Here is a 16,266-nt window from a genome sequence, read left to right as displayed (position 1 = left end):
ATTAAGATAAATAATTCAAATTAAACAAAGAAAGACAATGTTAGTTAACCTCTACTGAAACTTTGATTATAATACTAAGTTTAAAGTAGACGTTTTTTATATTTGCTTTTATTTTGAAAATATCACAAAATTCTGACCAAAAACATATAACTTTTGGAGTCGAAATAAGTTGTAGGCTAATACGTAAAAGAAATCAGTTTTTTGTGGTGGTGGTGGTGGTGGTGGGGGGAGTTTTTGGGAGGTGGCCATGTGCATGTACAGTACACGAGTGTGTGTGTGTGTGTGTGTGTGTGTGTGTGAGAGAGAGAGAGAGAGAGAGAGAGAGAGAGAGAGAGAGAGAGAGAGAGAGAGAGAGAGAGAGAGAGGTTAGATGGAGCAGTAGATATGCTCAGGGATGGTTTATATAGCAGTGGGTGTGAGCACACGTCGTATTTAGTTCAATTCCACTGTGGCGCTCTGCGCAGCTCAAATTGAAGGCTACTGATCTTCACCACGACACTTCAGGGAAAAGCTAAACTGCATTTTTAAAGATAAACAATGAGTTATTTAAACGCGTGAACTCAAGTAATCGCCTTTTCCACACGGTTCAACCTGCATACGCTTAGATATTACTGAACAGTCACACTGAGCAGCGAAGATAGCGCACGGCGCACAGGGACAGATCATGCACTGTCAAGCCGAGTTGAGGCTCTCCTCCCCCGGGCAGCTGAAGGCTGCCAGGCGGCGCTACAAGACTTTCATGATTGACGAGATCCTCTCCAAGGAGACTTGTGATTATTTTGAGAAACTTTCTCTCTACTCTGTGTGCCCTTCACTCATTGTCCGGCCGAAGCCTCTTCATTCGTGTTCGGGTAAGAACGGGGTTTTTTTTGTCTTAAAAAAAAAACGAATTAAAAAAGAAAGAAATTAGAAAACAACAACCGAACCTGTAAATATGTTAGATAATGACATCACATTTATACACGGAAGTTGTGACAATTTTACACATTAGCTCAGTTTTATTGTTGATTTATTTATTTTTTAGTTTTAATATGAAATGTGAATTTGAAATATAATTTGCAGTGCACTCATTTTACATCTTATATCAGTAATATATATTATATATAATGTACATTACAGGTTTGAACTGGACTGGGTTATGCTGTAGTGACAAATATTTACTGGAGCCATAAAGTTGTAATTATTTTTTGAAATCATAACTCCCTGTGCATACCACTATGCAAATGAAAATATTGATATTTGTACCCATTACAATGCATCCCTGCTTAAGTTATTATACATTTATGGACTTACATCATTATTTTATTATTTTTCAATTGGTAATTTGAAAAACAAGTTTAAAATTAATCACAATTAATGTATGCTTCTTCCTGAAGCTTCACCAGTGACTTCACCTTCCTCTCTCTGTACTCAATAAATCACAGCAGCTAAAGTGTTTAGTGTTGAAAATCAAAGAGTCAGTGAACATCAGTGATGCTTGAGGGCTTTTGCTGGGCACATGATGATAAATGACTGAACTGATAAGTCAGTGTAGTCATACATAAAAGTCAGTGAAGAAGCAGCAGGACAGATAGTAAAGATAAAGTCAAATCTCACTTTACCTGCCCGTGGTTACAGAGCTGTAACCTTTAGTCTCAACTGATCATTTGCTCTATCATTTGCTTGATTAATATGGTTGTTCTGCAAAATCAAATGCCTTTTCTAATGAATTTCACCGAAAAGAGCAAAACTGTGAGCAAGAATGGATGGATTTTACAGTGAAGTCAGTGGTAGCACCCTATTAAAAACACTGATGAAAGATAAATACTGCACCATACAATGAACACTGGCAGAAAGACAGGACAAAAAATATTGCTACAATTAATTGCCTATGTTTTAAGGCTGGTTACTTTGATGTTAATCATTTTGACTCAAAACTTTGACTATTTTATGTAGTGCTCAACAGACAGACAGACAGATAGATAGATAAATAAATAAATAAATAGATAGATAGACAGACAGACAGACAGACAGACTGTTCAGCCCATTACATGTGTCTTGTATTTACTGAAAATTACCAAGATAGTATGACAAAGCTCAGTTGGCACAGCACGTTATTTTGTCAAAACAAATCCTCTTGACTGATTCTTAATTGTAATTCTAGATGAATCCAAACAACTCAAAGGCTACTGCACACTCTAGTAACCATTAGGATAATTGCTCTAAAGTCTGAAATAATAGCCACTGCAATTTGATGATGACAGCGGTGGGTGGATAAAAATAGGGGAAACGATTCCCTCATCCCTCTGATATGGATTGGTGTATGCTAGAGGGCACTATGACTGAGCTTTGGCACCCTTCTGTTCGGACGGATACAGTAACCCGCCTTGCATATCAGAACACTCTGCCCACCACTTATTTGTAGCTGCGGGGGTGTGAGACACAGTATATTCCCTAACATCAATGGCTTTTAGTGCTTGATATAGAAGCTGGCAGGCTTACAGGTCCTGGGCCAAAGAGAGGCGGCTGGCCCCTGCATCGTCCCTTAACAATGAAAGTTGACTTACTTCTTCATTCTATAAAATCAGGGATGCTATAACCTCCTGCTACCAGTGGAGGCCGCTGAAAGACAGTGATGCCAATAATGTTGTCTGAAGGAGCTGATGACAAATTAATTGTTGGTTTTGTATTGTTTATCACTGGTATGCCACTCAAATTTAAACAAGCTTAATGTTCTTCCTGCATTCCTTGTGAGACTTTTTTAATCTCTCCCAGCCCCTTAGTCCATGTTTATTTATGTGTGATGAAGTACAGACCTTAATTTTGTACAATAAAAGTGGCTAGTACTTGGGGAAGTTAATTCCCTGTCAGTTACAGCAAGATCAGTGACAGTGAGCTCTGACCTGGTGCTGAACAGTGAACGACGTAATGGCAGGTTACAATATTTCATTTGGAGTCCTGTCTCTCAGCAGGACCCAGGGCAGGGCTTTTAGTGGTGTTTTCTGGAAGAGGTAGAGAGATTAAGATCAACTGAGGTATAATCTCACCTGACAGCATGATGAAAAATAAAAACGGAAAAAAGGGGGAGTGTGCGCAGCCTGAGGGCCGGTGTTTACTGGTTTGGTACAGGGGGAGGGCTTATTGAAGAAATCCAAGTGAGCAAAAAAGGTTTTCATCGCATCTTAAACTCTAATCTGCTGCAGACAATAAACTCTCCCATTAAGCATAAAGCCATCTTGAAAAGGTTGATTACACCCATGTCAACACACACAGGCATGTACATGTACACACACACACACACACACACACACACACACACACAAAATCTGTACACATCTTCTATCTTAAGTTAAGGATAATGCTTGACATTCTGTCATCTGTCATTCATCATTTCTGCACAGCCACCGCCATCAGATTTTTTTTATTGCAACAGAGGATCAGTCATAAATCAGATCTAAAATCAGTTTATGCTGCAAGCTGATTTCAGCTGCCACAGGAAGATCTATGTAGATCAGGTTTCAGATCAAATAGTTAATGCTTATGTTTATTGTAATGCCTTTCACTAGAGGTACAGTTTCAGTTGTACAAGTTTATTGTCAGTGTGCCAGAGAAACTACTGACAATTAAAGTTGACAAGATGCTCTTGATTTGTTGAGAACTGGCATTAAATTGCTTCTATATGTCATGTCCTGAATATGAATGCTTCTAATTGAAGCAATGAGTTAGGACAGATAAAGAAGCTGCGTGACCTGTTGCCCTTCCCATCCTGACAATGTTTTATTTGCGCTTAAAGGGCAAGGCCAAAAACAAAAACCTGTTTAATTGAACGGCTCAGTAGCTGTCACCAGACAGTTTATATCCAAAACATGGCAAAAGTTCACGTACACTTTTCATAGCTATGCTATGAATCATCCATTTCAGCTTCCCATTGAGTGAGTAGTGCAGATGTTATGATAAGGAGCAGGCAGGCACAGGAAATACTGTATACCTTCTAAATGTTGCTGTCTTTGTTCTGCAGGTGTAAAAATAAAATCTCTTTCTCTACATAATGGAAGTTATTTCAAATATGAAAAATGTAGTCAGTTTAATAAGAATTATGCCATAATGACTATCTAATCAACAGAGGAAACTGTTGGTATTAAAAGGAATGCTCAACAAAGGACTCTTCTTGATCTATTCTTAGCAGGTATGTCTTCTGTAATGGTCACCAGAAGCACTTGTGCCAGTCCCTACATTCCAACTGCGATTATCAAGAGTATCAGTGTGCTTCTGCATGGGCCTGAGCTGCGCTCTTGCAACTACTCAAACAGTTTATTTGTAGACTATTGACAGGACACTGGCACTTGTCAACAACATGTCAGAGAGACAGCTTTGCTGTCAGTGGAAAGTCACCACGAGGGCTGACATTTCCCTCCTTGCTCTCGCTCTTTTTCTTTCTCTCTCGTACTCCTTCTGAGCTGCTATCCGGAGACAACTTCAAGCTCTCTGTTGACAAGAGATTTCCTGATGGTCGTGAAGACAAACTGAGATGTTTCTTTCATTCAGAATGACACGAGTAACACTGTCACTTCACTTTTGTACCATTCCATGAATTATAAATGTTAATGTGAAATTCCTCCTATAAAGGAATGCACACAATAAACCAATGATTCACTGATATAAAAAAGCTAACATTAATACATATCAAAATTATGAGTGAAAAACTGAGAGCAGTATAAATGGGAAGGTATAAATGAGGGGCAAGAGCACACAACTAGAGAAAAGAGGTCTTCTTGTCTAGACCTGTTGCAACAGCAGCAATCTAATGTTGGAGGATTACTGATGACTTCAGCACCTTAATATGATGTCATGATGAGCCCAAGGCAGTGTCTGGTGTGTGTGCAGAGCAGTTGTGCCTGCTTGTATGTATACTTGCATGCAGCACTTGCATGCTTGACTTTCATCTAATAGTGGGTTTTATTGTGTGTTTGTGTGCAGTTCATATGTATGTATTACTATGCTGTAAAGTTAGAAAAGTAGATATGTTGAGTGTCTTCATTCTGTTTGTTCTAAAATACATATTTTCCTTGTTGACTTTAAGGGAAAAAAAACTATTAGACCTGGTGAAAATGACAGAAAACTACCAGGGAATAGCAATAAAAAATCTCGGCCTGACTTTATGTCTCCTGTGGGCATTGGTGTGTAAGCGTGACTTTTTTGTGTATGTGTGTCCAAGCATTTGTGCTGTCTGTTGCGGTCGATGAGGAGATTAAGGAGACAGATCTACCACAGACAGCCAGGAACACACATGCTGTGTGTGTTGGTGTGTGACAACCTCCTATTTTCTCTGCTCTATTGCAGCTTTTTATCTCCCTCTATATCTTCCTCCTCTACTCCCAAAATCCCCTGTGTCCTCTCTGCTGCTCCTTATCAGCCCATGCATTACAGTCTGCGCTGTGCTCAGTTTGCTTGTAAATTTTGGTTTAGGAATTGGTTTTATATTTGAAGTTGTAAGGATTTTTCTGGCAGATATTATATTCACTTTGGTTGACCCACCACATCCTCTCGGCCAACCTTCTGGTCTCCTTTCCTCCTGCCTCGGCTCCAGACAAGTGTTACTTTTTATTGATTCTGGCGTCTTGCTGCTTCTGTCTGCACTGATAAAGAGCAAAAAATGTGCGTGTGTGAGTTTGTATATGAGTGTGCATATGTGCGAGAGCGAGAGAGCCTGTAAGAGAGGGAAAAAAAGTTTATTGGTTGAACAGTGTTTGATTTAGTTTTTTGGATTTTATTGCAGCTCAGTCTGTGTCTGACTGTGTCTCGCTGTGTGTGTGTGTGTGTACATCATGCTGTCAGGCTCAGTGTGTGCTTGCGGTTTTGTGTTGGGAAGCCGCTTAGCATTTAACAACCTCTGAAAAATAATCATTCATTTGAGGAGTTCAGAGGAGCGGTGTAAAACACAGTCTGCGTCATCGAGATCACAGCCCTCTACATGGAGGAGGTCAAAAGCATAACACTTTTCACAGCAAACAGTGTAATTAAAAATGAAACTGTCCAAGCAATTACAGGCGGTCGATAATGGTACAACCAAGGTGACTGAGGAGCTCATGAGAGCTTACTAAAAACTGAAAACAGTGATTCAGAAGAATATCTAATCTTGCTCCCTTTTTTAACTGTACTTTAATGCATTTCTTTCCATTTCTGTCATCTGACGCACTGTCTCTGCTCTTTCAGGCTCCTCGTCACTACGTGCCTACCCGCTCCTCTCAGTGATCACGCGGCAGCCTCCCAACCTACCCCCCCACCTCCCTCCTCCGTCGTCTCCGGGCGGGGTCCCCTCGCACCTGTCCTTGCTCTCACCACAGCACCCACGAGGCTCTGAGCCCTCGCCTAGCCAGACGCCCCTAAGCATCAGCAGCGAGTCCGAGACGGAACGCAGCACGCCCCGCCTGAAAAAGCCGCGTCGCAGCCGCACCATTTTCACCGAGCTGCAGCTCATGGGCCTCGAAAAGAAGTTCCAGAAGCAGAAGTACCTGTCCACACCAGACAGGTCAGTCTAGTTCAGACACTCACATCTGATTGGATAGATTCAGACAGAGTAGGTAGATTTGATTAGATAGATTAGAGTTGCACATGCAGGCAAATACACAAAACACACAAACACTGCAGGCTAAAAGAACAGTGCATAAAAACACATGACAAAAAAGTAGTAAATCATGACTGTGCTAACCTCATAGCACTGACTAAGTTACATTAAAGAAAGCAAACCACTGATGTGTTATAGGTAAGTAACATCACACTTAGATTTCAACCTGAAACCTACCAGAGCCATATAAGTGTCACTCAAGTGTGACATTTTGATAGCCTGCATACCTGGCATAGAGCTCATTTTAAAAGTACAGTGCAAAGCATGCACACACATTTCACAAAGCCACAAGTGCAATTATCAAGCAGCAGTTAACCTAACATCATAATTTTTGATTTATCCTGTGGGGAATGTAATGTGAATTTGTCTAAGCCAGAGCATTACCTCAGTATTCTAGTTGAGACACGAGTAACGTTTTAACCCTGAGCTCTTGAACAGCAAAAAGCCCCAACAAAGAAACACTGCCTCATTCAAGAAAACAGGGACGTTGGCCAACACAAGCAAACAGAAATGTATTACATTGAGTTCCTGCCAATTATTTCACACATGTGCAGGTGTATATAAAGCACTCTCAGCTTTATACAATAAGATGAAGTAATCTACATGTTAATATCTGTGTCTTAAGTTCCATTCTGTGGGTCATTTTTGGGACCTGACATGAGGTTAGACCATATTTTCCAGTTTTATTGTACGTCTCACTTTTATATTTGGCCTGCAGGCTACTTTTCCATTATAACCCAGAATAGTATTGCACCATAAATGTTGTAAAAAGTTTAACTTCACATGCGCAGTAGGAATTTCAAACTGCTTAAGAACCTTTGCATCAGGAAGAGACTGGCTGGTTGTACACTCCACCCACATTACTCATCTCTTCTTTCATATGTGACAGGAAGAGTAAATCAGCAGTGATTAAAAACATAAATAACCAGCTTCATGTACAATATATTCATGCATTTAGACATGAAAATAGCTACACTCTGCACACACACATCTCAAACACTGTATCCTCTTTGCAATGTATCTGCTTACCACATCTAATCTGAAAAGACATTAGCATATTTGGAATAAACTAGATTTATTTGTTGTTCCATTTACATCGCGTCTGTAGGGAAAACTCCCACGATGCATTATTAAATATATCACATCTTGGCTTGCCTGGAGCTGTTGGAAAGGCGCCATGCCTCATCTTAAAGCAGAAGCCCCGAGGCAAAGCACAACCCAGTGATCAAAACCAACCACCCGTATGGATGGCTGTGCCAAAATACTGTGTCCTGTCAAAATATCCGATTCTGACAGTGTTGAAAATTAATTAAATACCCAGCTGGAGGAAAAACATCAACAGAGAAAATCCCCTTTTAAAACCCCACATCAAAGGTGTGGCATGCTCCCCACTCTGGTTTGTTGTGATCCAAAGATAACTTCATTTTTTTTCCCCTTTTCTTGGCTTGGAAACTGCGGTCTTGAATTGAGACTATGTGCGGGGGCAGGAGGAACCAAAACCAAAATTATCCCTGAAAAAGAATTGTAGTTATTTATATCGTAGAGCAGTAATGATTTTATGCAGCTCCCAATTATCATAATTAGTACCTTAATAATCTTCACTGTCATCATCATCATCATCATCATTATTTAAAGGTATTCAGTTACACCCATGATTTACCTGAAAGGTGTGAGAATATAACAAAATGGTGGTCTTGCAGAAGCCTAAAGGGAGTAACTCTAATACTGTTTCTATTGCTGTAAGTATGTGGTTTCTCTCCATTGAGAACTAATGACCATAAATAAGTGGGGTGTTTTTTCCATCTGCAATTACTTTTCCTTGCCTCCAGTTGTTGCCTTGCTATAGACTAGGGCGCGTATGATAGTGAAGTTTGATAGACAGCTTGATTGCCTGAATGTCTGGTGTTTTTTGCGCAGACATACACAAGAAAAAAAGAACCCACACACAGCTTTTTATGTAAGGTATAAGGTTATGTAGATGATCCCATGAATCTTAGGGATTTGTTGTTGCTCTGCTTTTTAGATTCTGCTCTCTCCTTTCTCTGTCTCAGCTTCCACTTTCAGCATCAAATGAAACTTAGTTCCTTTCACGGGGGGCTGGTGGTGATGAGAAACCCTTCATCTGACTGTTAAAGACTTTGAGAGGAGCAGGGAAGAGGAAATCTCATTTAAAATACCCTGATAGCTCCTCCTTTCCTTTACAAATGGATGCCTTGCTCACTTTATCTGTCCCTTCCTGAGGTATCACATTTCGCACCAACCAATAGCCCTATTAGTCATGGATCAACACATGTGGTGGATGCATTCAGAATTTTCTCCAAGAGCCCCAATCATCCAGCTACAAGTGCTGTGATTGGATTACTGACCTCGGTACAGATGTTTCAAACACTCTTTCCTCAGCTGCAGGTGTGCAGTGTCAAACTCGAGCTACTAGCGAATCAGCTTTGATGTGAGATTCAAAGACAGAGTTAAGAGAAGTCTTAATGTGTATACGGTTTTTGAGTTGGCAATGCTGCCAACCTCTCGGCAAAAAACTGCATTTGATACTTGATGGATTATTTCTCTGTTTTCCTGTCAGAGAAAGAAAAAAGACAGAGACTGATTCTACCTGCTGCTTTTAGCAAAAATGATGAGCATTTTTTGCATGTGAATAATATGGTGTATAGTCTAACCAGTTTGCAGAAAGTGTATGAAATGTCCATCTAATGTACAGCTTGTTTTGTTTGTGATTCTGCAGGTTAGACCTGGCCCAGTCACTTGGTCTCACACAGCTTCAGGTGAAGACATGGTACCAAAACAGGCGCATGAAGTGGAAGAAAATGGTAAGTGACATCACCACAATTAAGCTGTGAGGTTTACTTGTACAAATGTTCCAAGCCAGAGTCACCAAACCCTCTTAAGTGAGTCAACTTGTCATAAATCACTTGTTGTGAAATTGATCATTTAATCATTAGCACAATCAGGCTGCCTGATCCACTGTGTTTGTGTGCAGATTTCATTCATGAAAATTTTACCAAAGAATAAAAAGAAGAATTCAGTCAGGATGCTGACTGGCGTTAGAGGACCTAAATAATTAAAAAATATTAATAGTACAGATGGCAACAGCATGTCATCAGTGCAGTGACATGGTTTTACATTAAGTTAGCTGGTAAACATGGTCTTCCTAAAGCAAAGAAGGCCAGGACTAATATGAGAGACAGGTCAAGTATTGTAACAGCCATGGAAATAAACAAGAGAATATTAGCTTGAACAGGGAAAAGAACCTGAAAGGCAGGCTGTCTGTACATGACTTCGGTGGAAGGTCATGGATTTCATCTAAATCTCAGAGGAAATCATAAATACAAGAGAAGTTGTGAAAGCCACAGTCCTTTAAATCACTTGTATGTGCCACTTAAGGATGAATCTGTTTGTATGAGTGATTCGTGCACAGGCGCAAAATCAAAATTATCTGAGCTGTTATTTCCTTCTTTGTTTTCGTCATAACTTGGAATACAGTTTTTTTCTTCCAAAAGTATGGCTTTAATTTTACTGCTAACTAACTGTTACATGTAATGTTGGTTTGCACTATAAAAGTGAGAGAAGCAAATGGAGGGTCGCAATATAGCAGGAAGAAAGGGTGTGGAAAGACAAAGTGTGGTGTGAGGTGTGACCGATGATGACGGCAGTGAGAGCAAACACTTTTATACAAGGGTCAACAACTCAGAGAACAAAAAAGACCTGAAATCGTTAAAGATAAATGAGTGCACAAGGGGCGGCCAGCAGCAATATGTCTTCTCTTAATTACTATAATAGCAAGCATTGCCTTCGACTGCTGCTGCCATTTATTACTAGAGGAGTCCACTAAGATTGTCTGTGTTATCCTAGGTGCTCAAAGGAGGTCACGAGGCCCCAACTAAGCCCAAGGGAAGACCCAAGAAGAACTCCATTCCCACCACAGAGGAAATAGAGGCTGAAGAGCGAAGAATGAAGATTGAGGAGGAGGAGAGGATGAGGAGGGCGGCTGAGGAAGCAGTGCTTGCTCACGGAGGAGACACGCCTCAGCTGGAACCTCAAGACCTCAGTTCAGAAACTCACAATCCACCCAGAGCAATGGAGGAATCTGAGCGAGAGCTGCCACACCTGATGCAATCAGAGACTCACACAGCCAGCTAAGTGAGAACAAAGCAACCAAAGACTAATGACAACCTGAAAACAAATAGTGCCTCAGGATCACTGTAAAAAGCCTGCGTGGTGTTTAGAGCCATTTGCTTTAGAGATTTGACTGGAAACATATCAGTGGTATCAAATCTTTCCCCAATGTAGCCTTTTATTTTCTGTGTACTGCAAAATGTACCATACAAAGAGCTAACATAGACTAACATAGACTCTGAATGCACTGGTAAAACTTTGACCTTTGGTCCACAGTATAAGGAGTGTAAATCTGTCAAATCCTAACAGGTCAGTCAAGCCTTAATCACAACACAGTGATATGTATCACAGCATCAACACATTGTGCTTTTCAGCCATGAACGATCACACACACAACACTGATCCTCAAGGCTGCCTCACATAGTGCATGTGCCAAAACATCAAACTTTGCCTTACTGTCTTGTGTCTACGTGTTTATATATCATAAACCACTCCTCACTGCCAAAAACTATAATACTAAATGGCTACGGTGCCTTGTTGGTCTCAGAGGAAAGCTTTTTAAGTGATGATAAAAATAACTATCAAATGCAAGTATATTTTTTACAGTGATTTTTGATTACAACTGCTGTTTTTTGGAGACAGAGTTGTAAAGTTTAGAAAAGAACACTTCTGTGCTTAGATCAGAGTTCCTCTGTACAGCTTTAAGCCACAAATGTGTTCATAATTTGCTCAGTAATGCTTGCATTCTTTTTTCAACCTGAAAATCTCTGTTTCTGCCAAGCCATATACTGTATCATACTGTAGAAATATGTATAAAGTATAAAATATATGGTCTTTCGGATATATATGTAAAACAGTATTTTTAACTGCTGTTTTAAATTGGATTAAAATAGTTTGTTTGTATAATGTTACAGCCGTCCTTTTTTTTTTTTTTCTTTCTTTCATGGGAGTCAGTATGACTCTGCTCTCTGCCACGAGGCCACTAAGACTCTTAAGCTGTCACAGATTCTCAGAGGGAATAAATCATAGCTTGTGCCAAAGATGCACAGCAAATGCTGAACATTTAAAATCTCAAAGACGTTTTCAGCCTGCAGGCTTTGCATGAGTACCCAAATCAGTATGTCAGACCTGCATTAACATAACACTGTCTTCAACTGCCTGTCACTAACTTCTCCATATATTTCAGAATCTACTTTCTTTCTGTGCAAAGATTTGTAATTTTAAAGAGTTTCACTTTATGAATTATACAGATTTATTTTTATTTGTTATTGTTCCATATGAAAAGTGCAGTATTTTTCTGATGTAAATAATGCTTGTTTGGTAAGCTTGTTTGGTGTTTTTTTTTAGGTTTGTGTAAAATCATTTTTACCATATACAAGTGTGTGTTTATGTATTTAAATACACTTAATAAAATAGCTATCATTTAAGTTGTGCTTGGTATTACTATGGTGCAACTGCTTTAAGATGTGGTTGATAAAATCTGTGTTTTTACTGTGTAACCTTACCCCTGGATTAAACTTCATATCTCAAATGCATCACACCGATGCTGGTTTTGCATACTCTTGCATATGCAACCAGAAACTCTGCAAACTGTTTTACCGGTTTGCCTTGGTGTGTCTCTATTGAAAACAGTCCAACAACAAATTAAAGTTGCCTACAGGATCTTATTATATGACTCTCAAATAATTCTCAGATGCACTGTCACATCATGCTGAGTGCATGTAAATCAAACAGTTACAGTAGCTCTGGCAGGTTGAAGTTCAGGCAGATCCATTACCAAGGAAGCTTTTAAAGATGTATTAGTCATAGTCAAAGTTCGCCATAAATCATATTCAAGAGAACAAAGCATTTAAGCACTCCATGTTGTGACATTTATCATCTTTATCTGTACAGCAAACAAGATGGCCTGTATTGCACCTAAGGGCTCCTCCGTGACCCTGAGTGAGTGAGGAATAGTCTAAAGTGTATTTTTAGTGCCTGACACCGGACATGGATGATTTCTAAAGCAAACAGCAGAGGTTAGCATTGAGTGATGCATACTGTGCTTTAACGCCTTGTGTAAACACTCTAAGTATGCTACATATGTGTGTGCATTTGACAGCAGGAGGCCCAGCACTTCTTGAAAGTATGATTGAACGTTTTACTTTTTCAAATCTCAATGAATGAACAGAACAAGTCAAGGTTGTCAGAAGTTTTCTACATCATTATTATTTTTTTCTGCTGTGTAGTGGTTTTTCAAAATTTAAAAAGTTATTTCTGATCAGTTGTTTTTTTTTCCTATTTCAGTTCATTATCAGCTTAAGTCTAATTTCAGCATAATTTGCGAGATACAGTTTTTTAAAATGACACTTCTAAAAGCACAAGAGGTCAATATTGCTGGAAGTGGTTTGAGTGAGTGACTGAGTGGAGGGGCATTTGCATCTAGCATCTTACTACCAAAATTGATGAGTTCCGTCAGTGAAACGAATACATATAGTATAATGTGTAGTATGTAGTAATGTAAAGTATTGTCATTTTAGTCATTATCTTAGTGTTTATACAACACTGTAAAACTACATCCAACTGCCTGGTTAAAGGAACGGTGAACACAAATTGTACTGAATTTATGCGATCAATTGTTGACATATACAGGAGTTATTTGTCTGGAATGTATTGAATTCTGATTACTCAGAATTGGCTGTGCCATTTGTCAGGCTTATGTAGCCTGAGTTGCAGCTTCGCCACCTGGCAAAATTAAGACTAGAATAACAAAAGCCACTAGAGTAGGCTTTGTGTATCTGCATTAATTGCAGTGAATGAGCGCAAACGTTTTCCTATTAAATATCCTTGTGAAAAAAGAGGCTCTGGCTGGCAGGCGGGGAGGCAGGACTGCAAGGAACCCGCTCTTTGCAAGTCTCCACTGGTTGAGAAGCTCCTCTGGGCTAATTGTTGTGTGGCGATGTAAGGAAGACTTCCAGAAACAGCCCTGCAGTGAGACACTGGCAGCCTAATTGGAGAACCTGTTATTTTCTCACAGGTCCAAGTTCAGCTGTAGGTCAGAAGTGGAGTGGTGTCAACCCTAGGCCCCCCAACCCCACCCACTAAGACATCCATCGCGCACCTTCACCTGTCAGCTTAGCGTATGCTCAGGTAATTAGCAGGGGCCGATGTGAGAGGCAGAGTGAGCACAGCTCATGGTGTGTCACCCTCATTTGTGTTATGACAGAGGAAGTTATCTCTAAATGTTGAGTGCTAGGACAACAGCGGGACTTACCTAAGTCAATAAAGGCGGATGCTCTCTACTACGTGCACAATGCTCTCCATTGTCTTAATGACAGTGGAGGAAAGGCAGTCATCATCAGCAATGGCATGAGGATCACCTCCTCTCTGAAGTGCATGAGTAAGACATGTGGCTGACTGACTGTAGCTGCTGCTGTGATTCATCTGTTGAACAAGATGTGTATTTGTTTCAGTTTTTGCTTGATGAAATAAGATTTGCATTTATGTCCCAAATTATTTGAAAATACAAATTATACAGAGAGTAGTCTCAATAATTCAGTGTATAATTGTGCTAAGTCTCTAGTTTTCAAACTCTTTTTGCATATGGCTCAGACTAATACTTTTAAGTTGCAAATATGGAAACAGGACAAATCATCACCAAAGAAGACTCGTTTGCAGAGTGGACACAAACTGCAGATGAATACGAAATGTACCTCAGAAAAAATATACCATTGCCTTCAAATAAGTACCTTTAGCTTATGAAGACTTATCAAAGCTTATACTTTCTTACTCAAGGCAAACTGTTTTCGACCAGTAGCGGTGAATATAAATGACTTACAGTGCAATCTACATCCAACACCCGACTTGATTTGAGTCTAATGTAGCAGCAGAATAAAGATATTAAAAGTGGTTAAGACTGTGTTAGCTCAAGCTAGCAGCCTGTTTTGTCTGAAGCTTACAATTTAAAACAGAACTTGATCAAACCTGATTAACTGATTAACCCTGTACTTGTTCAGTTGTTTCACATACAAGTGAGATGGTGAAAAATGATTATAGGAAGGCTGGTCTGAGTGTTAGATCTATGAAGACTTATCAGACATCAAAACACTGCGTAACAGTTATTAGAGCTCTGTGAAAAGCGATTTTACAACTCTGGAAAGGTGTCACTGTGTCACTCATTTGACCTTTCATCATAGTTAGACACTGCAGTGCCTTACTTAATGACTCTGCATTGGGCAAGGCTCAACTTATTTTGCTGAAAAAGCCAGCATTTTTTGCTGGAGCTCTCTGCACTGTCATTCCTGACTGTAAGAAGGGGATTCCTCCTATCTTCATCTTCATGTACTGAACTGATTACATCCTTGACAGTTCTGCTATACATGTAGAATAATTCAATGAGTGAATTATATATTCAATGAAGAGCACACTGCTGTGACACTATGTCAGTTCACCTTCTTTGCATTTGAAAAAAATCTGCTTAATCTTTTCAACTCCTTTGAGTTAGCATGAAATCTACATTACAGCACAATTGATCTGAAACTAAAACAAGAAACAAATTCCCTCCAGTTTTAACTTACAACCAAGCATCATCTATTGCCCACTAGAGGTCACTACTACAGATAAGTAATCCCACTCCACTGATTTCCATATTTCTCAGATGTGTGAAAATCAACTAACCTCTTAAAGTCTTGTTTACTTACTTTCATAATCAATATTTAGAACAAGTCAGAGCAAGGACCTCTCATCAGTTTTGATGACTGAATGTTTTTTCTTACAAAAAGCATCTGTAATACAAATTCACAATTGAGAAAGAAAGAAAAGAAGCATTTATGTGTTGCCGGGACCTGATGAATCAGATTTTCTTTGAATCACTTCCGTCATTTACGCAATCATCCCTTAACACAGATGCTTTAGCACTAAGTGCCCAAATCATTTCTCAGTGCATCCCCTGTTGATGTACTGTGGGATCTTTCAGCCTAATGTATTTAGTGCGTTAATTACAGTGCTGCCCGCCTCCCTGTCTTCTCTCGATAGCTCATGCTCTGGTCAACATGTCTGGGAGACGACGACACTGCCTCCCACCTCAAGGCTCTCAAGCTCATAAATCAACCACTGAGCATGTGTGTATATATATGTGTGTGTGTGTGTGTGTTTGAGTGTGTGTGTGTGTGTGCATGCATGTTTTTGCTGCAAGGATATTGAAGGGCTTGTTATGGAAGTTATGATCACTGGCTCAGGGGTGCATATCCGCCCACTGAGGAGATGGGCGGTAATAGACCTGTCAGTTGTGTTTTACCCAGGAGCTACCGTGCACTCCTATGTCCAAATTACTGCCGACTTTCCCAAAACCTCACAGACCTCCATGGAGATCTCTGTCAGTAAAGACTTAACCCCTGCAGGCATTTCACTCCATAAATATGTAGTGGTTACACATTTTAGATCCTTAATTGCAGATCATGGATATTTCACATTTTGTTTATTATTTTGAATTGTGTTACACAGTTTTATTATGAAGAGAATCTATGCTCAAAATTCACTGCAAAGAAAAGTCCTAC

At 39.7% G+C, this 16,266-nt stretch overlaps 1 protein-coding gene across 1 annotated transcript; it reads left to right on the top strand.

Annotated features, from left to right (window-relative positions):
• Positions 1–422: 422 nt before the first annotated feature.
• On the top strand, positions 423–12,159 carry barx2 (BARX homeobox 2). Its single transcript, XM_018698951.2, has 4 exons — positions 423–851; positions 6,193–6,508; positions 9,342–9,426; positions 10,469–12,159. Exons 1-4 carry the CDS (start codon positions 665–667, stop codon positions 10,754–10,756), a joined length of 876 nt encoding a protein of 291 aa, XP_018554467.1. The 5' UTR covers positions 423–664; the 3' UTR covers positions 10,757–12,159.
• Positions 12,160–16,266: the final 4,107 nt, after the last annotated feature.

The sequence above is a fragment of the Lates calcarifer genome, linkage group LG21 (assembly GCF_001640805.2).
Source record: "Lates calcarifer isolate ASB-BC8 linkage group LG21, TLL_Latcal_v3, whole genome shotgun sequence".
In the NCBI taxonomy this organism is placed as follows: domain Eukaryota; kingdom Metazoa; phylum Chordata; class Actinopteri; family Centropomidae; genus Lates; species Lates calcarifer.
Note: the sequence above shows the minus strand (reverse complement) of the source record. Positions and strands in the feature narration are given on the sequence as shown.

Bases quoted from the DNA above. Each gene is read 5' to 3' on its own strand.
- barx2 (XM_018698951.2), top strand. From the start codon at position 665: ATGCACTGTCAAGCCGAGTTGAGGCTCTCCTCCCCCGGGCAGCTGAAG. The intron at 852-6,192 runs GTAAGAACGGGG...CTGCTCTTTCAG, and splicing joins GCCTCTTCATTCGTGTTCGG to GCTCCTCGTCACTACGTGCC. The intron at 9,427-10,468 runs GTAAGTGACATC...GTGTTATCCTAG, and splicing joins GCATGAAGTGGAAGAAAATG to GTGCTCAAAGGAGGTCACGA.